General features: G+C 55.5%; 1 protein-coding gene across 8 annotated transcripts in view; it reads left to right on the top strand.

The window, feature by feature from the left end:
• Positions 1 to 8444: 8444 nt before the first annotated feature.
• LOC139237998 (zinc finger protein 79-like) overlaps positions 8445 to 22529 on the top strand; it is a 48420-nt gene continuing 34335 nt past the window's right edge. For 6 of the 8 annotated variants that reach the window (XR_011588555.1, XR_011588554.1, XM_070867392.1 and 3 more), the window contains exons 1-2: positions 8852 to 8946; positions 19669 to 20814. Coding sequence is in view for 6 of the 8 variants with exons in the window: in XM_070867392.1 (XP_070723493.1) it covers positions 20024 to 20814 (791 nt within the window). In the remaining 2 variants the exon portion in view is untranslated. Of the gene's footprint in view, positions 8513 to 8851; positions 8947 to 17189; positions 17275 to 19668; positions 20815 to 22529 lie in introns of those variants that run through there. The other 2 variants (XM_070867388.1, XM_070867389.1) reach the window with 2 other exon arrangements.

Raw genomic sequence — 22529 nt, 5'->3', positions numbered from 1 at the left:
AGTCAGAGGTGGAGCCGGCGGTGGGCTTGCAGGTTGGCTGACTGGCGGAAACGCTTGGCGCAGACAGGGCAGGAGTACGGGCGCTCGCGGGTGTGGGTGCGCCGGTGGTTGAGCAGGCTGGAGGAGCAGATGAAGCGGCGGGGGCAGAGGGGGCAGGCGAAGGGCCGTTGGCCCGAGTGGGTGCGGCGATGGGTCTGCAGGATGGAGGGCTGGGTGAAGCGGCGGGGGCAGAGCGGGCAGGAGTACGGCCGCTGGCCCGTGTGGACCCGCCCGTGGGTGGCCAGCTCCCGGGCGCTCTTGAAGCGCTTGGGGCAGTGGGGGCAGGGGAAGGGGCGCTCGTCGCTGTGCACCCGCCGGTGGGACAGCAGCGAGGAGGAGCGGGCGAAGGCCCGGCCGCACTGGCCGCAGGCGAAGGGCCTCTCCCCGGTGTGAGTGCGGCGGTGAGCCAGCAGGTTGCGGGCCTGCCGGAAGCGCTCCCCGCACACGGTGCAGGGGAAGGGTCGAGCCTCCGAGTGCACTGCCCCGTGCACCTTCAGCTCCCGGGCGCTTTTGAAGCTCTTGTTGCAGGCCTGGCAGGGGAAGGGCCGCTCCTGGGAGTGCACCACCCCGTGGGCTGCCAGGCTGGAGGAGCGGGCAAAGCCCTTCCCGCACAGGGAGCAGGTGAAGGGCCGCTCCCCCGAGTGCGCGCGCTGGTGGGCTATCAGGGCGGCCAGCTGGGTGAAGCCTTTCCCACACGCGGGGCAGGGGAAGGGCCGGGCCGCAGAGTGCACCGCGCCGTGCACCCTCAGCTCCTTGGCGCTCTTGAAGCGCTTGGGGCAGTGGGGACAGGCGAAGGGGCGGTCCTGTGAGTGCACAGCTCGGTGGGCCGCCAGGCTAGAGGCGCGGGTAAAGCCCTTCCCGCACAGGGAGCAGGCGAAGGGCCGCTCCCCGGTGTGGACCCGCTGGTGGGTCAGCAGGTTGGAGGAGTAAAGGAAGCCCTTCCCGCAGGCCGGGCAGACGAAAGGCCGCTCGCGGGTGTGGCGACGCCGGTGAATGGCCAGCTCCGACGGGTAGTTGAAGCCCTTCCCACAGTCTGCACACTGGTAGGGCCGCTCCCCAATCGGCTTGCACCGGTGCCGGGCCAGGTTGGATGAGCGGCTGAAGCCCAGCCCGCACGCCGAGCAGGAATACGGTTTCTCCCCGGCGCTTCTCCCTTCCGCACGCGAAAGCCGACGGCACTCGGGCCCCGGGGAATCGAGCGACTCCGTCGCATCTTGCCGTGATGTTTGGTCTGAGCTTCCCGTCTGCAAATCCTCCATTTCTAACACCCTGTCAGAGATTACAAACAAGGTAAGAAGGGGCAAAAACAATGTTCCCTCCAATGTCGGCTGTGGGTAGCACTGTTGCCTCTGAGTCAGAAGGCTGTAGGTTCAAGTCCTGCGCCAGAGACTTGAACACAGAAAATATCCAGACTGACCCTCCAGTGCAGTGCTGAGGGAGCGCTGCATTGTCGGAGGTGCCGTCTTTCAGACAAGACGTTAATCTGAGGCCCCGTCTGCTCTCTCAGGTGGTCACAACTGATCCCATGGCACTATTTCGAAGAAGAGCAGGGGAGTTATCCCCGGTGTCCTGGCCAATATTTATCCCCTACTCAACATCTAAAACCGATTATCTGGTCATTATCACGTTGCTGTGTGTGGGAGCTTGCTGTGCACACATTGCCTGCAGCCTTTCCCACGTTACAACAGTGACCACACCCCAACAGTACTTTATTGGCTGTGAAACGCTTGGAGACATCTAATGGTCGTGAAAGGCGCTACAAAAATGCAAGTCTTTGTTTTTTCTTAAGCTGCGCGGTCGGGCAGCAACGGGAAAGGTCCTGCGCAGGCCGCTCGCGGCTATTAGAAACAGTGCAGGAGGAGGCCATTTCAGCCCATCGTGTCCGCGCCGGCCGACAAACAGCCACACGGCCCTCGGTCAGCAGCCCTGAAGGTTACATATAAACCTAGGAACAATGAACAATGGTGGGAAGGTAAAGAGCACCCAGCCCAACCAGTCCGCCCCACACAACTGTGACACCCCTTACACTGAAACATTCTACACTCCACCCCATCCGGAGCCATGTGATCTCCTGGGAGAGGCAAAAACCAGATAAAAACCCAGGCCAATTGGGGGAATAAATCTGGGAAAATTCCTCTCCGACCCATCCAGGCGATCGAAACTAGTCCAGATCACCCTGGCCGTATTCTATTCCCTGCAGTACTTATCATTATATCTGTGCCGACCAACAAAAGGTCATCCAGTCTAATCCCAATTACCAGCTCTAGGCCTGTAACCCTGCAGGTTAATGCACTTTAAGTGCCCATCCAACCATCTCTTAAAAGTGGTGAGGGTTTCTGTATCCACCACTCTTCCAGGCAGCAAATTCCAGATACCCACAATCCTCTGCGTGAAGAAGCCCTCCCTCAAATCCCCTCTAAACCTTCCACCAACCACCTTAAAATTATGCCCCCTTGTAATTGACCCCTTCAATAGCAAGGGAAATAGACCCTTGCTATCCACTATATCCAGACCCCTCAAAATGTTATACACCTCAATGAGATCTCCATTCAACCTCTTCTGTTCCAAGGAGAACAAACCCAGCCTATCCAATCTGCCCTCATAACTAAGATTCTCCATTCCAGGCAGCATCCTAGTAAATCTCCTCTGCACTCTCTCTAGTGCAATCACATCCTTCCTATAATACAGTGACCAGAATTGCACGCAGTACTCCAGCTGTGGCCTAACCAGACTATTATACAATTTAAGTATAACCTCCCTGCTCTTGTACTCTATGCCTCGGCCAATAAAGGCAAGCATTCCGTATGCCTTCTTAACCACCTGACCTGCTACTTTCAGGGATCTGTGGACAAGCACTCCAAGGTTCCTTTGTTCATCTACAGTTCTAAGTGGCCCACCGTTTAATGTGTATACCCTTTCCTTTTTAGCCCTCCCAAAGTGCAGTTCTCCGAATTAAATTCCATTTGCCACTGTTCTGCCCAGCTGACCAGTAGATTGATATCCTCCTGCAGTTCATGACTTTCCTCTTCATTATCAACCACACGGCCAATTTAGTGTCATCTGCAAACTTCTTATACTCCCGATATTCAAATCTATATCATTGATGTATACCACAAAAAGCAAGGGACCCAGTACTGAGCCCTGCGGAACTCCACTGGAAACATCCTTCCAGTCACAAAAACATCCATCAACCATTACCCTTTGCTTCCTACCTCTCAGCCAATTTTAGATCCAATTGCCACTTTGCCCTGGATCCCATGGGCTTTTATCTTCGTGACCCATCTGCCATGTGGGACCTTATCAAAAGCTTCGCTAAAGTCCATATACACTGCATCGTACCCACTACCCTCATCGACCCTCTTGGTTACCTCCTCGAAAAATTCAATCAGGTTAGTCAACACGATCTTCCCTTAACAAATCTGTGCTGACTGTCCCTAATTAATCTTTGCCTTTCTAAATGTAGATTTATCCTGTCCTTCAGGATTTTTTCCAATAATTTTCCCACCACTGAGGTTAGTCTGACAGGCCTGTAATTACTCGGCCGATCCCTTTCTCCCTTCTTAAACAAGGGTACCACATTAGCAGTCCTCCGGCACCATGCCCAAATCCAAAGAGGACTGGAAAATGATGGTCAAGGCCTCTGCTATTTCCTCTTTTACTTCGCTCAACAGCCTGGGATGCATTTCATCTGGGCCTGGGGACTTATCTACTTTCAAAGCTGCTAAACCCCTTAATACTTTCTCTCACTCTGTTTATTTCATCCAGAATTTCACACTCCTCCTCGATAGCAGTGTCTGCATTGCCCCTTTCCTTTGTGAAAACAGATGCAAAGTATTCGTTAAGAACCTTACCAACATCTTCCGCCTCCACACAAAGATTCCCCTCATGGTCTCGAATAGGCCCTACCCTTCAGTTATCGTCTTGCTCTTAATATATTTATAGAACAGCTCTGGGTTTTCCTTACTTTTATTTGCCAAGAATTTTTCATGCTCTCTCTCAGCATTCCTAATATCCTTTTTAATTTTAACTCTGAACTTTTTATATTCCTCCAGAGATTCTACAGTATTTTAGCTGCTGGAATATGACATAAGCTTCCCTTTTTTCCTTTACCCTCCCCTGTAAGTCCCTAGACATCCAGGGGGCTCTAGAATTGTTATTCCCAGCCTTTTTCTTTGAGGGCACATGTTTGTCCTGAGCCCTCCGGATCTCCTCCTTGAATGCTTCCCACTGTTCCAACACTGATTTACCCACAAGTAGTTGTTTCCAGTCCACTGTGGCCAAATCACTCCTTAACTTAGCAAAGTTAGCTTTTTCCCATTTTGGGACTTTTATTCCTGATCTATCCTTGTCCTTATCCATAACTACCTTGAATCTGATTGAATTATGGTCACTGGCACCCAAGTGCTCTCCCACTGATACCCCTCACACCTGCCCAGCTTCATTCCCCAAAACTAAATCCAGAACCACCCCCTCCCATGTTGGGCTTGTTACATACTGACTAAAAAAGTTCTCGAATGCATTTTAAGAATTCCGCACCCTCTATACCCTTCACACTATATTTGTTCCAATTAATATTAGATTAGTTGAAATCCCCTACTATTATTACCCTATGGTTTTTGGACTTCACAGCAAGTTGCCTACATATTTGCTCCTCTATCTCCCTCACACTGTTTGGGGGTCTATAATACACGCCCAGCAGTGTGATTGCCCTTTTTTATTTTTCATATCGACACATATAGCCTCATTTGAAGATCCCTCTAACATGTCATCCCTCCTCACAGCTGTAACAGTTTCTTTAATCAATACTGTGACCCCCCCTCCCTTTTTATCCCCTCTCTGTCCTGTCTAAAAATCCTTTTATCAGAAATATTGATCTGCCAAACCTGCCCCTCCTTCAGCCATGTTTCTATAATGTCATACTCCCAAGTGTGTATCTGTGCTCTTAGCTCATCCACCTTATTCGCTATACTCCTTGCATTGAAGTATATACCATTTCGTACAGGAAGACCTTCTTGATTACTACTTACTAACCCTCATTTCCTCTGTCTTAGATTCACTTTCAACATTCTTGCTTTCCAATTTCAGCTTTACTTCCATCCCTATTGATTTTGTTCTCTGATTCCCATCCCCCTGCCAAGCTAGTTTAAACTCTCCCCAACAGCACTAGCAAAACTCCCCGTGACGATATTGGTCCCAGCGCTGTTGAGGTGCAACCAGTCCAGTTTGTACAGGTCCCATCTCCCCCAGAAGCGGTCCCAATGCCTCAGGAATTTAAAGCTCTCCCTCCTATAACAACTCTCCAGCCATGCGTTCATCCTCTCTATCCTTCTATTCTTGTACTCATTAGCACGTGGTACCGGTAGTAACCCGGAGAATACTACCTTTGAGGTCCTACTCTTTAATTTTCCTCCCAACTCCCTAGATTCTGCCTGCGGAACCTCATCCTATTACACTGTAAAAATCACGCTCATGGAGAAATTTAAAGGGACTGCGCATTCAAAGAAACAGACAGCAGAGAGAGGTAGACGGGGAATGGAGGGAAATGGGTAATGGGCGGGAAAGTGGAGTTGTGGTCGAAGTCAGTATGTAACAAGCCCAACCTGGGAGGGGTGGTTCTGGATTTAGTTTTGGGGAATGAAGCTGGGCAGGTGTGAGGGGTATCAGTGGGGGAATACTTGGGTGCCAGTGACCATAATTCAATCAGATTCAAGGCAGTTATGGATAAGGACAAGGATAGACCAGGAATAAAAGTTACAAATTGGGGAAAAGCTAACTTTGCTAAGTTGAGGAGTGATTTGGCCACAGTGGACTGGAAACAGCTACTTGTGGGTAAATCAGGGTCGGAACAGTGGGAGGCATTCAAGGAGGAGATCCGGAAGGCTCAGGCCAAACATGTGCCCTTAAAGAATAAAGGTGGGAATAACAATTCTAGAGCCCCCTGGATGTCTAGGGACTTACAGGAAAGGATAAAGAAAAAAAGGGAAGCTTATGTCATATACTGACGGCTAAATAGTATAGAATCTTTGGAGGAATATAGAAAGTTAAGAGGTAAAATGAAAAAGGAGATTAGGAATGCTAACAGAGATCATGAAAAATTATTGGTTGTAAAATTAAGGAAATTCCAAAGATGTTCTATAAATATATGAAGAGCAAGAGGGTTTTTAAAGAGAGGGTAGGGCCTATTAGAGACCATAAGGGTAATCTTTGTGTGGAGGTGGATGGTTCTTAATGATTACTTTGCATCTGTTTTCACAAAGGAAAGGGGCAATGCAGATACTGTTATCGAGAAGGAGTGTGAAATTCTGGATGAAATAAACATTGTGAGAAAGGAGGTATCAAGGGGTTTAGCAGCTATGAAAGTAGATAAATCCCCAGGCCCGGATGTAATGCATCCCAGGCTGTTGAGAGAAGTAAAAGAGGAAATAGCAAAGGTCTTGACCATCATTTTTCAGTCCTTATTTAAGAAGGGAGAAAGAGATAGGCTGAATAATTACAGGCCTGTCAGACTAACCTCAGTGGTGGGAAAATTATTGGAAAAAAATCCTGAAAGACAGGATAAATCTACATTTGGAGAGGCAAGGATTAGTTAGGGACAGTCAGCACGGATTTGTTAAGGGAAGATCGTGTTTGACAACTGATTTGATTACCATCTCAAAAAATTTACAGGGTCGATGAGGGTAGTTTAGCAAAGTTTTTGTTAAGGTCCCACATGGCAGACTAATCACGAAGGTTCAAGCCCATGGGATCCAGGGCAAAGTGGCTAGTTGGATCCAAAATTGGCTTAGAGGTATGAAGCAAAGGGTAATGGTTGATGGGATGTTTTTGTGACTGGAAGGATGTTTCCAGTGGGGTTCCGCAGGGCTCAGTACTGGGTCCCTTGCTTTTTGTGGTATATATCAATGATTTAGATTTGAATATCGGGAGTATGATTATGAAGTTTGCAGATGACACTAAAATTGGCTGTGTGGTTGATAATTAAGAGGAAAGTCATGAACTGCAGGAGGATATCAATCTACTGGTCAGCTGGGCAGAACAGTGGCAAATGGAATTTAATTTGGAGAACTGCACTTTGGGAGGGCTAAAAAGGAAAGGGAATACACATTAAGCGGTAGGCCACTTAATAGTGTAGATGAACAAAGGGACCTTGGAGGGTTTCAGCAGGTCAGGTGGATAAGGTGGTTAAGAAGGCATATGGAATGCTTGCCTTTATTGGCCGAGGCATAGAATATAAGAGCAGGAAGGTTATGCTTAAAATGTATAATACTCTGGTTAGGCCACAGCTGGAGTACTGCGTGCAGTTCTGGTCGCCGTATTATAGGAAGGATGTGATTCAACTGGAGAGGGTGCAGAGGAGATTGGCTAGGATGCTGCCTGGAATGGAGAATCTTATCTAGGATGACAGATTGGATAGGCTGGGTTTGTTCTCATTAGAACAAAGGAATACAGAGGCGTACAAGATTTTGAGGGGCTTATAGTGGCTAGTAAGGGCCTATTTCCATTGGTGGGGAGGGGTCTATTACGAGAGGGCATAGTTTTAAGGTGATTGGTGGAAGGTTCAGAGGGGATTTGACGGGGGGGGGGGGCTTCTTTACGCAGAGTGTTGTGGGGATGCAGAAACCCTCACCACTTTACGTGCCCGTCCAAGCACCTTTTAAACGTGCAGTAACCAGCAGGGTTACGGACCTAGAGTTGGTAATTGGGATTAGACTGGATGACCTTTTGTTGGCCGGCGCAGATATAACGGCAAGTACTGCAGGGAATAGAATACTAGTGTCGATCGCCTGGATGGGTCGGAGAGGAATTTTCCCAGATTTTTTTCTCCCTAAATTGGCCTGGGTTTTTAATCTGGTTTGTGCCTCTCCCAGGAGATCACATGGCTCCGGTTGGGGTGGAGTGTAGAATGTTTTCAGTATAAAGGGTGTGGCAGTTGTGTGAGGCGGACTGGTTGGGCCGGATGCTCTTTGCCTTTCCGCCATTGTTCATAAGTTTATATGTAACTTTTAGGGCTGCTGACCAAGGGCCGTGCGGCTTTGTCGGGCGGTGCGGGCGCGATGGGCCGGAACGGCCTCCTCCTCCGCTGTCGATGTTTCGATGGTCTGACTGAATCTCAAGAGCAGGCTGGAATGGCCGACTCCTGCTCCCATTCTGCGCTTCCTGTTCCTCTGTGCACATGTTGTACCGACTTGGCCTCCCCTGGCAGGCTGCTCATCACATGACGACCGCGCCCCAGAAACAGCCCGATCCGCCTCACTGACTGGGGCTGAAGGTGAAATACCCCGCCTCCCCTCCCCTCCCCCACTCCCCTCCCCTCCCCTCCCCCACTCACCTCCCCCACTCCGCGGGACGCTGCGCATGCTCCTGGCCATCAGCTGGTGCCACGCATACGCATGCGCAAACCCCTCCCCCCCTCTGCCGTGGGGCATTCGGGACAAGGTCTGAGGCACCACCTGAGAGCCCGGATCACCGGCGGACAGTGAGTTTTCCAATATAGATGGCGGAGCGCGGGCGGAGAGATAAATGAAAAGTCAATACAAACCGGAGCGTGCAGGCGCTACCGGCCCCGGGCGGAGCGGATGGTGCGGCCGCCGCTCGGTGTCTCCGGCAGGAGCCTCGCTGGGCCACGTGATCCAGCCACGGCCACGACTGACTGCAGCTGCGACCAATAGGGAGTGAGTGGGCGGGGCTGGTGCTGGGGTGGCGGCGGGTCCTCCGCCAATGGCATGGTCCGGGGGCGGGGCTTCCCCGCCGGCTGCTTTGGAAGCAGCAGGCAGCAAGGGGGCGTTCCACAACAACAAATGGTATTGTGGGAGGGGTTCCCACCGCAGCGCGGCGCGGCCCCGGGCCCAGGGCCCCGCACAGCTGGCTGCTGAGGCCCAGCACAGTGACAGCGAGCCGTCTGAGGGGAAGGTAGGTGCAAAGCAGCGGCTTAACGGAGCAGAGAGGCGCGGATTACAGAGATAGGGAGGGGTATAGGGGCTGGAGGAGATTACAGAGATAGGGAGGGGTGTAGAGGCTGGAGGAGATTACAGAGATAGAGAGGGATGTAGAGGCTGGAGGAGATTAGAGATAGGGTAGGTGTAGGGGCTGGAGGAGGTTACAGAGATAGGGAGGGATGTGAGGGCTGGAGGAGATTACAGAGATAGGGAGGGATGTTGAGGCTGGAGGAGATTAGAGATAGGGTAGGTGTAGGGGCTGGAGGAGGTTACAGAGATAGGGAGGGGTGTGAGGGCTGGAGGAGATTACAGATAGGGAGGGGTGTTGAGGCTGGAGGAGATTAGAGATAGGGTAGGTGTAGGGGCTGGAGGAGGTTACAGAGATAGGGAGGGGTGTGAGGGCTGGAGGAGATTACAGAGATAGGGAGGGGTGTTGAGGCTGGAGGAGATTAGAGATAGGGTAGGTGTAGGGGCTGGAGGAGGTTACAGAGATAGGGAGGGGTGTGAGGGCTGGAGGAGATTACAGAGATAGGGAGGGGTATAGAGGCTGGAGGAGATTACAGAGATAGGGAGGGATGTGAGGGCTGGAGGAGATTACAGAGATAGGGAGGGGTATAGAGGCTGGAGGAGATTACAGAGATAGGGAGGGATGTGAGGGCTGGAGGAGATTACAGAGATAGGGAGGGATGTGAGGGCTGGAGGAGATTACAGAGATAGGGAGGGATGTGAGGGCTGGAGGAGGTTACAGAGATAGGGAGGGATGTGAGGGCTGGAGGAGATTACAGAGATAGGGAGGGATGTGAGGGCTGGAGGAGGTTACAGAGATAGGGAGGGATGTGAGGGCTGGAGGAGGTTACAGAGATAGGGAGGGGTGTTGAGGCTGGAGGAGATTAGAGATAGGGTAGGTGTAGGGGCTGGAGGAGGTTACAGAGATAGGGAGGGGTGTAGGGGCTGGAGGAGGTTACAGAGATAGGGAGGGGTGTAGGGGCTGGAGGAGGTTACAGAGATAGGGAGGGATGTGGGGGCTGGAGGAGATTACAGAGATAGGGTAGGGTGTAGGGGCTGGAGGAGATTACAGAGATGGGGAGGGGTGTAGAGGCTGGAGGAGGTTACAGAGATAGGGAGGGGTGTAGGGGCTGGAGGAGGTTACAGAGATAGGGAGGGATGTGGGGCTGGAGGAGATTAGAGATAGGGTAGGGTGTAGGGGCTGGAGGAGGTTACAGAGATAGGGAGGGATGTGGGGGCTGGAGGAGATTACAGAGATAGTGTAGGGGCTGGAGGAGATTACAGAGATAGGGAGGGGTGTAGGGGCTGGAGGAGGTTACAGAGATAGGAGGGGTGTAGAGGCTGGAGGAGATTACAGAGATAGGGAGGGATGTGGGGCTTGAGGAGATTACAGAGATAGGGAGAGGTGTAGGGGCTGGAGGAGATTACAGATATAGGGAGGTTTGCAGGCGCTGGAAAAGGTTACAGAGATAGGGAAGAGCGAGGTCCCTTGTAAACAAGGGGAGAATTTTGAAATCAAGGCGTTGCTTAACTGGGAGCCAATGTAGGTCAGCGAAGCCAGGGGGTGATGGGTGAGCGGGACACGGTGCGAGTTCGGACACGGGTCAGCGAGCATAGGAGGTGATGGGTGAGCAGGACTCTGGTCGAGTTGGGACACGGAGCAGCGAGCACAGTGGGTGATGGGTGAGCGGGACTTGGTGCGAGTTAGGACACGGCGCTGTGAGCACAGTGGGTGATGGGTGAGCGGGACTTGGTGCGAGTTAGGACATGGGACACGGGGTGATGGGTGAGCGGGACTCGGGGAGAGTTAGGACACGGGGTCAGCGAGCACACGGGATGATGGGTGTGTGGGACACGGTGTGAGTTAGGACACAGGGCAGTGGGCATAGGGAAATGGGTGAGCGGGACTCAGTGCGAGTTGGGGCACGGGGTGATGGGTGAGCGGAACTCGGTGCGAGTTAGGACACAAGGCAGTGAGCACAGGGGCTGATGAGTGAACGGGACACGGTGCGAGTTCGGACTCGGGGCATGGGTGAAACAGGGCTTGGTGCGGGTTGGGACATGGGTAGCGGGTGATGAGTGAATGGGACACGGTGTGAGTTAGGACATGGAGCAATGAGCACAGGGGGTGATGGGTGAGCGGGACTCGGTGCGAGTTAGGACATGGAGCAATGAGCACAGGGGGTGATGGGTGAGCGGGACTCGGTGCGAGTTAGGACATGGAGCAATGAGCACAGGGGGTGATGGGTGAGTGGGACCTGGTTCGAATTAGGACACTGGGCAGGGAGCACGGGGTGATGGGTGAGCGGGACTGGGTGCGAATTAGGACACGGGTTGGTGAGCACGGGGGTTGATGGGTGAGCGGGACCCGGTACGAGTTCGGACACAGGGCAGTGGGCATAGGGGTGATGGGTGAGCAGGACACGGTGCGACTTAGGACACGGGGCAGCGAGCACAGCGGGTGATGGATGAGCGGGACTCTGATCGAGTTAGGACACTGGGTCAGCGAGCACGGGGTGCTGGGTCAGCGGGACTTGGTGCGAGTTAGGACACGCAGCACATGGGGTGATGGGTGAGCAGGACTGGGTGCGAGTTCGGACACGGGTCAGCGAGCACAGGGGGTGATGGGTGAGTGGGACTCGGTGCGAGTTTGGACACGGACACGGGCTGATGGGTGATCGGGTCTTGGTGCGAGTTAGGACATGGATCAGTCAGCACGGGGTGATGGGTGAGTGATACTCGGTGCGAGTTAGGACACAGGGCAGCGAGCACGGGGTGATGGGTGAGCGGGACTCGGGGAGATTTAGGACGCGGAGCACAGTTGGTGATCGGTGAGCGGGACTTGGTGCGAGTTAGGACACGAGGCAGTGAGCACGGAGGCTGATGGGTGAGCGGGACTCGGTGCGAGTTAGGACGCGGAGCACAGTTGGTGATGGGTGAGTAGGACACGGTGCGAGTTAGGACACGGGGTCAGCGAGCACAGGGGGTGATGGGTGAGTGAGACATGGTGCGAGTTAGGACATGGAGCAGTGAGCATGGAGGCTGATGGGTGTGCGGGACTCGGTGTGAGTTAGGACATGGGGCACGAGGTGATGGGTGAGCGAGACTCGGTGTGTGTTAGGACACGAGGCAGCGACAACAGGGGGTGATGGGTGAGTGGGACTCGGGGAAAGTTAGGACGCGGAGCACGGTGGGTGATGGGTGAGCGGGACCCGGTGCGAGTTAGGACACGGGGTCAGCGAGCACGGTGGGTGAGGGGTTAGCGGGACTCGGGTCAGCGAGCAAGAGGAGTGTTGGGTGAGTGGGACTTGGTGCGAGTTAGGACACGGGGCTCCGAGCACAGGGGGTGATGGGTGAACGGGACTTGGTGCGAGTTAGGACACGGGTCAGCGAATACGGGGTGATGGGTGAGCGGGACTGGGTGCGAGTTAGGACATGGGGTCAGAGAGCACAGTGGGTGAGCGGGACATGGTGCGAGTTAGGACACGGAGCACAAAGGTTGATGGTTGATGGGTGAGCGGGACTCGGTGCGAGTTAGGACACTGGGCAACGAGCACAGGAGGTGATAGGTGAGCGGGACTTGGTGCAAATTAGGACATGGGGTGATGGGTGAGCGGGACTTGGTGCGAGTTAGGACACGGAGCAGTGAGCACAGGGGTGATGGGTGTGCGGGACTCCGTTCGAGTTAGGACACTGGGCACAGGGGTGATGGGTGAACGGGACTTGGTGCGAGTTAGGACACGGGTCAGCGAATACGGGGTGATGGGTGAGTGGAACTTGGTGCGAGTTAGGGCACAGGGCAGTGGGCATAGGGATGATGGGTGAGCGGGACTGGATGCGAGTTAGGACAGGGGGTGATGGGTGAGCGGGACTGGGTGCGAGTTCAGACACGGGGGCAGCGAGCACAGGTGGTGATGGATGAGCGGGACATGGTGCGAGTTAGGACACGGGTCAGCGAGCACTGGAGGTGATGGGTGAGCGGGACTCAGTACGAGTTAGGACAAGGGGCACAGGAGGTGATGGGTGAGCGGGACTGGGTGCAAGTTAGGACACGATGCAGTGAGCACGGGGTGACGGATGAGCGGAACTCGTTGCGAGTTGGAACATGGGGCAGTGAGCACGGGGTGACGGGTGAGTGGGACTCAGTGCGAGTTATGACACGGGTCAGCAAACATGGGCTGATGGGTGAGCTGGACTTGGTGCGAGTTAGGACTTGGGGCACAGGGAGTGATGGGTGTGCGGGACTTGGTGCGGTTTAGGACACGAGGCAGCGAGCACAGAGGGTGATGGGTGAGCAGGACTCGGTAAGAGTTAGGACACGGGTCATTGAGCACAGGGGGTGATGGGTGAGCGGCACTTGGTGCGAATTAGGACATGGGACACGGTGATGGGTGAGCAGGACATGGGTCAGTGAGCAGACAGGTGATGGGTGAGCGGGACTTGGTGTGAGTTAGGATGCGGGGCAGTGCGCACAGAGGTGAGTGGAACTCGATGCGAGTTAGCACACAGGGCAGTGGGCATAGGGATGATGGGTGAGCGGAACTGGGTGCGAGTTAGGACATGGGGGACGGGGTAATGGGTGAACTGGACTTGGTGCGAGTTAGGACATGGGGCAGCGAGCACAGGGGGTGATGGGTAAGTGGGACTCGGTGCGAGTTCAGACACGGGGCAGCGAGCACAGGGGGTGATGGATGAACGGGATATGGTGCGAGTTAGGACACGGGTCAGCGAGCACAGGAGGTGATGGGTGAGCGGGACTGGGTGCGAGTTAGGACTCTGGGTACAGGGAGTGATGGGTGTGCAGGACTTGACGCAGGTTAGGACACGGGGCAGCGAGCACGGGGTGATGGGTGAGTGGGACTCGGTGCGAGTTAGCATACGGTGTTGTGAGCAGAAGGGACGCTCGGCCCGCGACGCTCCCTGCAGTGCTCGGCCCGCGACGCTCCCTGCGGTGCTCAGCCCGCGACGCTCCCTGCGGTGCTCAGCCCGCGACGCTCCCTGCGGCGCTCGGCCCGCGACGCTCCCTGCGGCGCTCGGCCCGCGACGCTCCCTGCGGCGCTCGGCCCGCGACGCTCCCTGCGGCGCTCGGCCCGCGACGCTCGGCCCGCGACGCTCCCTGCGGCGCTCGGCCCGCGACGCTCGGCCCGCGACGCTCCCTGCGGCGCTCGGCCCGCGACGCTCGGCCCGCGACGCTCCCTGCGGCGCTCGGCCCGCGACGCTCGGCCCGCGACGCTCCCTGCGGCGCTCGGCCCGCGACGCTCCCTGCGGCGCTCGGCCCGCGGTGCTCGGCCCGCGACGCTCCCTGCGGCGCTCGGCCCGCGACGCTCCCTGCGGCGCTCGGCCCGCGACGCTCCCTGCGGTGCTCGGCCCGCGACGCTCCCTGCGGCGCTCGGCCCGCGACGCTCCCTGCGGTGCTCGGCCCGCGACGCTTCCTGCGGCGCTCGGCCCGCGGTTCTCGGCCCGCGACGCTCCCTGCGGCGCTCGGCCCGCGGCGCTCGGCCCGCGACGCTCCCTGTGGCGCTCGGCCCGCGACGCTCGGCCCGCGACGCTCCCTGTGGCGCTCGGCCCGCGACGCTCCCTGTGGCGCTCGGCCCGCGACGCTCCCTGTGGCGCTCGGCCCGCGACGCTCCCTGTGGCGCTCGGCCCGCGACGCTCGGCCCGCGACGCTCCCTGTGGCGCTCGGCCCGCGACGCTCCCTGTGGCGCTCGGCCCGCGACGCTCCCTGTGGCGCTCGGCCCGCGACGCTCCCTGTGGCGCTCGGCCCGCGACGCTCCCTGTGGCGCTCGGCCCGCGACGCTCCCTGTGGCGCTCGGCCCGCGACGCTCCCTGTGGCGCTCGGCCCGCGACGCTCCCTGTGGCGCTCGGCCCGCGACGCTCCCTGTGGCGCTCGGCCCGCGACGCTCCCTGTGGCGCTCGGCCCGCGACGCTCCCTGTGGCGCTCGGCCCGCGACGCTCCCTGTGGCGCTCGGCCCGCGACGCTCCCTGTGGCGCTCGGCCCGCGACGCTCCCTGTGGCGCTCGGCCCGCGACGCTCCCTGTGGCGCTCGGCCCGCGACGCTCCCTGTGGCGCTCGGCCCGCGACGCTCGGCCCGCGACGCTCCCTGTGGCGCTCGGCCCGCGACGCTCCCTGTGGCGCTCGGCCCGCGACGCTCCCTGTGGCGCTCGGCCCGCGACGCTCCCTGTGGCGCTCGGCCCGCGACGCTCCCTGTGGCGCTCGGCCCGCGACGCTCCCTGTGGCGCTCGGCCCGCGACGCTCCCTGTGGCGCTCGGCCCGCGACGCTCCCTGTGGCGCTCGGCCCGCGACGCTCCCTGTGGCGCTCGGCCCGCGACGCTCGGCCCGCGACGCTCCCTGTGGCGCTCGGCCCGCGACGCTCCCTGTGGCGCTCGGCCCGCGACGCTCCCTGTGGCGCTCGGCCCGCGACGCTCCCTGTGGCGCTCGGCCCGCGACGCTCCCTGTGGCGCTCGGCCCGCGATGCTCCCTGTGGCGCTCGGCCCGCGACGCTCCCTGTGGCGCTCGGCCCGCGACGCTCCCTGCGGTGCTCGGCCCGCGACGCTCCCTGCGGTGCTCGGCCCGCGACGCTCCCTGCGGCGCTCGGCCCGCGACGCTCCCTGCGGCGCTCGGCCCGCGACGCTCCCTGCGGCGCTCAGCTGCTGCTGCTTTTATGCTCCGCTGCCAGTTGGTGCTCCCTCACAGCTCAAGGGTCGGTGCTGAATGCTGGGTCTGGGGGGATGTCGCACTGTTTCCCGTGCTGTTCCAACTCTTATAGCCCCGACCTGCCAATGGTGTGTTCTCACACGTAGGGTGGAATGTGGGAGGCTAACCAGGAAAGCGTTGAAATAATCAAGTTTACAGATAAAGGCATGGATGAGGGTTTCAGCAGCGGATGAAGTGAGGCAAGGGTGGAGACGGGCGATGTTACGGAGATGGTCTTAGTTATGCTGCGATATGTGGTCAAAAGTTCATTTCGGGGTCAAATATGACACCAAGGTTGCAAACAGTCTGGTTCAACCTCAGACAGAAGTTGGGGAGAGGGATGGAGTCATTGGCTTGGGATTGGAGTTTGTGGCGGGGACCGAAAACAATGGCTTCAGTCTTCCCAATATTTATTTGGAGAAAATTTTTGCGTCTGACAATTTGGAGAGAGGTTGTAGTGAGGTCAGTAAGAATGACTTGCATTTATATAGCGCCTTTCACGACCACCAGATGTCTCAAAGCGTTTCACAGCCAATGAAGTATTTTTGGTGTCGAGTCACTGTTGCAATGTAGGAAACGTGGCAGTCAATTTGTGCACAGCAAGCTCCCACAAACAGCGATGTGACAATGACCAGATAATCTGTTTTTTTTGTTATGTTGATTGAGGGATGGATATTGGCCGAGTGCAATAGACCAGGAGCTGGAGCTGGGTGTCATCAGCGTACATGTGGAAAGTGACGCTGTGTATCTGGATGATGTCGCCATGGGGCAGCATGTAGATGGGAAATAGGTGAGGGCCAAGGATAGATCCCTGGGGGACACCAGTGGTAATGATGCAGGGATGGGAAGAGAAGCCGTTACAGGTGATTCTCTGACTATTATTAGATAGTTAAGAATGGAACCAGGCGAGTGCAGTCCCACCCAGCTGGTGGAGAGGCGTTTGGGGAAGGATAGAGTGATCAACCGTGTCAAAGGCTGCAGACAGGACGAGGAGGGAAAGTTTACCTTTGTCACAGTCACAAAGGATGTCACATGACTGAGCGCCGTTTCGGTACCATGTCCGGCGTGGAAACCGGATTGGAGGGGTTCAAGCATGGGATTGTGGGAAAGATGGGCACGGATCTGGGAGGCGACAACACGTTCAAGGACTTTGGAGAGGAAAGGGAGGTTGGAGATGGGCCGGTAGTTTGCAAGGATGGAGGGGTCGAGAGTTGTTTTTTTGAGGAGAGGGGTGATGACGGCAGATTTGAGGGAGAGGGGGTCAGTACCTGAGGAGAGAGGACCATTAACGATGTCGGCTAACATGGGAGCCAGAAAAGGAAGTTGGGTGGTTAGCATTTTGGTGGGAATAGAGTCAAGGGAGCAGGAAGTGGGTCTCATGGACAGGATGAGCTCGGAAAGGTCATGAGGGAAGATCAGAGAAACTGGAGAAAGATGCGAGGTCAGGGCTAAGCCAGGGGGCTTCCTTAGAGAAAGTTTGGCCCGTTCGGGGCTAGGAGTAGGAAGAGAAGAGGCAGAGTGGACCGAAGGCTGTGCTGGCACACTGGAGGCAGTATTGGACCTTGTTGTCGATGTCTCCCTTTGCTGATAGCAGGCTCCCGAGGTATGGAAAATGGTCCACATTGTCCAGGGCTGCGCCGTGGATTTTAATGACCGGGGGGGGCAGTGCTGTGAGGCGGGGTAAGGTTGGTGGAGGACCTTTGTGTTACGGATGTTTAGTGGAAGGCCCATGCTTTCGTCCGCCTCGGTGAAGATGTTGACGATGGCTTGGAGGTCGGCCTCTGAATGTGCGCATACTGTAGTTCGATGACAGAGCATGGGACAACCTTGGACCTAGCCTGGAGGCTAGTGTGCAGTTCTGGTCGCCACATTACAGCAAAGATGTGATTTAACTGGAAAGGGTGCAGAGGAGGTCTATAAGAATGTTACCTGGACTGGAGAATTCTGGCTGAGGAAAGATTGGAGATGCTGGGCCTGCTTTCTTTGGAACAGAGGAGGTTGAGGGGAGACCTGTTGAGGTGTATAAAATTATGAGGGGCCTGGATAGTGTGGATAGGAAGGACCTGTTTCCCTTGGCAGTGGGGTCAACGGCCAGAGGGCATAGATTTAAAGTAATTGGAGGAAAGTATAGAGAACATATGAAGGGAAATTTCTTTGCTCAGAGGGTGGTGGGGGTCTGGAACTCACTGCTTGAAAGGGTGGTAGAGGCAGAAACCCTCACCACATTTAAAAAAATACTTGGATGTGCACTTGAAGTGCCGTAACCTACAGGGCTACGGACCGAGAGCTGGAAAGTGGGATTAGGCTGGATAGATACGATGGGCCGAAATGGCCGCCTTCCGTGCTGTAAATTTCTATGATTTTACGAAATGAGTAGGAATTTCTTCTCTGAGGGTCTTGAATCAATGAAATTCTTTATCTCAGAGAACTATGGAGGTTGGATCATTGAATATATTCAAGGTGGAGATAGACAGATTTTTGAATGTTCGGGGAGTCAAGGGTTATGGGGAGCGGGCAGCGAAGTGGAGCTGAGTCCACGATCAGATCAGCCATGATCTTATTGAATGGCGGAGCAGGCTCGAGGAGCCAAATGGCCGATGACTCCTCCAATTTCTTATGTTCTTATGTTATGGGCTGGATTTTCAGCCAATTTGCGCCCCATTTCATGCCTCGGCTGGGCGCAAAAAGCTGTTTTGGGGCGTCCAAGCTTTAGCGCCCGGCCGGAAGTTTTGTCAATGGTGTTGCGGCAATGCACAACATTACCGCCCTGCCCGCCGCTTTGACCGTCAGGATGACTTTAATCATCGTGCAATGCTGCGCTCGCACCTCGAGTGGAACTTTCGTGCGTTACGCCTGATTTAGCGTCTGCCCTAGGACTCGACTTAAAAAAAAACAGACGGTCTCAGGATGCAGCAGGCGGAATTGGCGCCATGTTTAAAGGGACACTGGAGAATATTATATCGCAGTTGTCAGTGACTGCCACGGTTGCGCGCAGAACGCTGCATGAGTGTACCCTTTTGAAGTGGTATTTTTAGGTGAATTAACCTTTGTCTTCAAGGTCAGTAATGTTTTCGACAAAACCAGGAGTTGGAAGAAAAACAAAGCCAAGCGCATGCGCAAAATGGCCGCCGCCTTCAACGCCGGAAGTTTTGGCTCTGGCGCACAGAGGCTGTCGTGCAACGCCGGACTTGACACCAACGCTCCTCCGGAGCTTTCTCTCGGTGAAAGTTTCTCGCTGTGTCGCCAATATTATCCCGGCGCTAACTTTTGCGCTCCACCGCGAATTGAGTCCGGAAATCCCGAAAATCCAGCCTGCAGATGTTTACCCGGGATACCCCGCGTGGCAGAATGTGTCCGATCAACGGCGGGGCCGATCTGTGCTCTGAGCATGTGCAGTGCCGCTGGTGCAGACTGAGGCGGAACAAACTGCTCGGGAGTCGGGAGGAGATTATGGAGGCCGGGAAGGATTTGGCCCCATGGGTGGACTGGGAATCCTTATACACCGGATGTAGGCCTCAGGCCTGGACCTATGGGTGGATTGGGAATCCTTATAACACCGGGTGTAGGCCTCAGGCTCATAATAAGAACTCACAGGCCCCAAGTTTCAGCGCAGTGACGGGCTCAGGTGACCGGTGTCACTGGCCGCCATTTTGGCTAGGGAGGGCTCGCGGCACGTGCGTGGCCATCTTGGTACAGGAATAGAGAGTGGGCACGGCTTCAGGGTCCCAGCAATCCGGAGAGAAAATCATTGGGTGAATTCTCTGCACACAGTGGGTGTAGAACTGAGCCCGCCCAGAGTAGAGGGAGTGGGGGAAAGAAACGTTGTAGCTTGTACAGTCGGTTTGTATTTCAGCATAGGGACACGGGAGAGTGCGTGGGACGGGAATTTACAGATTTGGGGAACGAGAGAGGAAAGAATGTTCCACAGAAACTAGAATTGTCTGTTCTGAATTTCTATCCCGTACTTAGTAGTGATTTTTGTAAACTCCTTTTACAGGGTATTAGAAAGGGACAATTTGCAGTCAGGAAACTCAAACCAAACATCACGTCAACATCTGACAGTCACTCAATTCACCTGAATATCATCAGCCCTTGAATGTGGAAGGAGAAATATTTGTCTGATCTGTCTATGGAAAAAGATTTCAAGCATCAGTGTGATTGGAAAAGCACCGAGACACACACACCCGAGTGAGAGTGTTCCAGTGCACTGACTGTGGAAAGAACTATAACCAGTTATACAGCCTGAAAAACATCGCAGCATTCACAGTGAGGAGAAACCGTACACGTGTTGTGTTTGTGGACAAGGCTTCAACTGATCATCCAGCCTGGAGAGACACAAGGACACCCACACCATGGAGAAACCGTGGAAATGTGGGGACTGTGGGAAGGGATTCAGTTACCCGTCCCAGCTGCAAATTCATCAGCGCAGTCACACAGGGGAGAAGCCGTTCACGTGCTCCGTATGTAGGAAGGGATTCAGTCGTTCATCCAGCCTCCAGAAACACAAGCGAGTTCACACTAATGAGAGACTGTTTGGTTGTTTTCATTGTGGGAAGAGATTCAGTCAGTCATCCCACCTCATTGAACACCAGCATGTTCACACTGGAGAGAAACCGTTCACCTGCTCTGTGTGTGGGAAGGGATTTGGCTATTTATCCAATCTGCTGACACACCAACGTGTGCACACTGGGGAGAGGCCGTTCACCTGCTCTGTGTGTGGGAAGGGATTCAGTCAGTCATCCAACCTGCTGGCACACCAGCGAGTTCACTCTGACGAGAGACCTTTTAAATGCACTGATTGTGGGAATAGCTTTAAAAGCTCTGAGGAACTGATTAAACACCAGCGAGTTCACTCTGACGAGAGACCGTTCAGTTGCTCTCAATGTGGGAAAAAATTCAGGCGGTCGTTCAACCTCACCGCACACCAACGTACTCACACCGGGGAGAGGCCGTTCACCTGCTCAGAGTGTGGGAAGGGATTCACTAATTCATCCAACCTGCTGTCACACCAGCGCGTTCACACAGGGGAGAGGCCATTCATCTGCTCAGAGTGTGGGAAGGGATTCACTCGGTCATCCGGCCTGCTGAAACACCAGCGAGTTCACTCTGATAACAGACCTTTTAAAAGTTCTTGTAAGGATGGGTAAGTATAGATTATTAAATCAAATATGCAGGTTGATATATAGAATTGGATCACATGGAATTACTAACCAAAGTTCGATACAGGTTTAGCACAACTTCTCTACTTTTCAATTCTATGGGCCCAAGTTTTGGGTGGAGTTGCTCCTAGTTTTTTGGAGCAACTAGTTTAGTTTGGAGTATGTTAAAAATTGAAATTCTCGGATATTAGTTTGCTCCAGTTCTAGTGAGTTAGTTCAGGTTGGCTTTAGGTAAGGTACTTTTTTTTCAAAAGGGGGTGTGTCCAGCCACTCGGGCCTGTTTTGCAAGTTTCGGCAGTGAAAACTTACTACAAACTAACTTAGGATGGAGTAAGTGTCCACTTTTGTAAGTTCTGAAAAACCTTACCTGGAGTTAAGTTTAGTGCAGGCACAGCCAGAGACGGCAGGTGGGAAGCATTAAACACAAAGGACACATCAACATCACAACAGCGGGGTTAGAGGATTTTCCATAAACACCTTCACAACAACATTAAAGAAGCAAAGTACATTTAAAGCACTAAGCACTAAACAAAGCACAAAAAGTAATAAGCAATTAATAAAAAATAGAAGGAACCCTGCACCTAAAGCACCAAGACCAAAGTAATAAATAATCAATCAATAAAAAATAAAGTCCTACCTTTATGTGAAGGGAAGGTGTCTCTGTCAGTGTCTCTCTCTGCAGTGTCTCTCTCTCTCTGTATCTGACAGTGAGGGGTGCGGGGGGTGTGGTATGTGTGGGAGTGGGATGTGTGTGTGTGTGTGTGGGGGGGGGAATGGGAGGGGGTGTGTGTTTGTGGGGGGGGGGATGTGTGTGTGTGTGTGTGTGTGGGGAGGGGGTGGGAGGGGTTATGTGTGGGGGGATGGGAGGGGGGGGTTGTGTGTGGGGGGATGGGAGGGGGGGTTGTGTGTGGGGGGATGGGAGAGGGGGGGTTGTGTGTGGGGGGATGGGAGGGGGGTTGTGTGTGGGGGGGATGGGAGGGGGGGGTTGTGTGTGGGGGGGATGGGAGGGGGGGGTTGTGTGGGGGGATGGGAGGGGGGGGTGTGTGTGGGGGGATGGGGGGGGTTGTGTGTGGGGAGATGGGGGGGGGTGTGTGTGGGGGGGATGGGAGGGGGGGGTTGTGTATGGGGGGGATGGGAGGGGGGGGGTTGTGTGGGGGGGGATGGGAGGGGGTGGTTGTGTGGGGGGGGATGGGAGGGGGGGGTTGTGTGGGGGGGGATGGGAGGGGGGGGTTGTGTGGGGGGGTTGTGTGTGGGGGGATGGGAGGGAGGGGGGCTGTGTGTGGGGGGTGGGAGGGAGGGGGGCTGTGTGTGGGGGGGTGGGAGGGAGGGGGGCTGTGTGTGGGGGGATGGGAGGGGGGGTGATGGGAGGAGGGGGTCTGTGTTGGGGGGGCTGTGTGGGGGGAGGGATGGGGGATGGGAGGTGGGGTGGGGGGGATGGGAGGTGGGGGGAGGGATGGGGGATGGGAGGTGGGGTGGGGGGGATGGGAGGTGGGGGAGGGATGGGGGATGGGAGGTGGGGTGGGGGGGATGGGAGGTGGGGTGTGTGTGGGGGGATGGGAGGGGGGGGTGATGGGGTATATGGGAGGGGGGGGTGTCTGGGGGATGGGAGGGGGGGGGTGTGTGTGTGAGGGGAGAGGCTGGAAGGAGGCACCCCTGCTCTCTCCACTGGCCCTTCGATCATTGAGTGCCCCCCCCCCCC

Source organism: Pristiophorus japonicus, chromosome 24 (genome assembly GCF_044704955.1).
Source record: "Pristiophorus japonicus isolate sPriJap1 chromosome 24, sPriJap1.hap1, whole genome shotgun sequence".
Taxonomy (NCBI): domain Eukaryota; kingdom Metazoa; phylum Chordata; class Chondrichthyes; family Pristiophoridae; genus Pristiophorus; species Pristiophorus japonicus.
The sequence above is the reverse complement of the archived record's forward strand: the minus strand, read 5'-3'. Positions and strand labels throughout refer to the sequence as shown.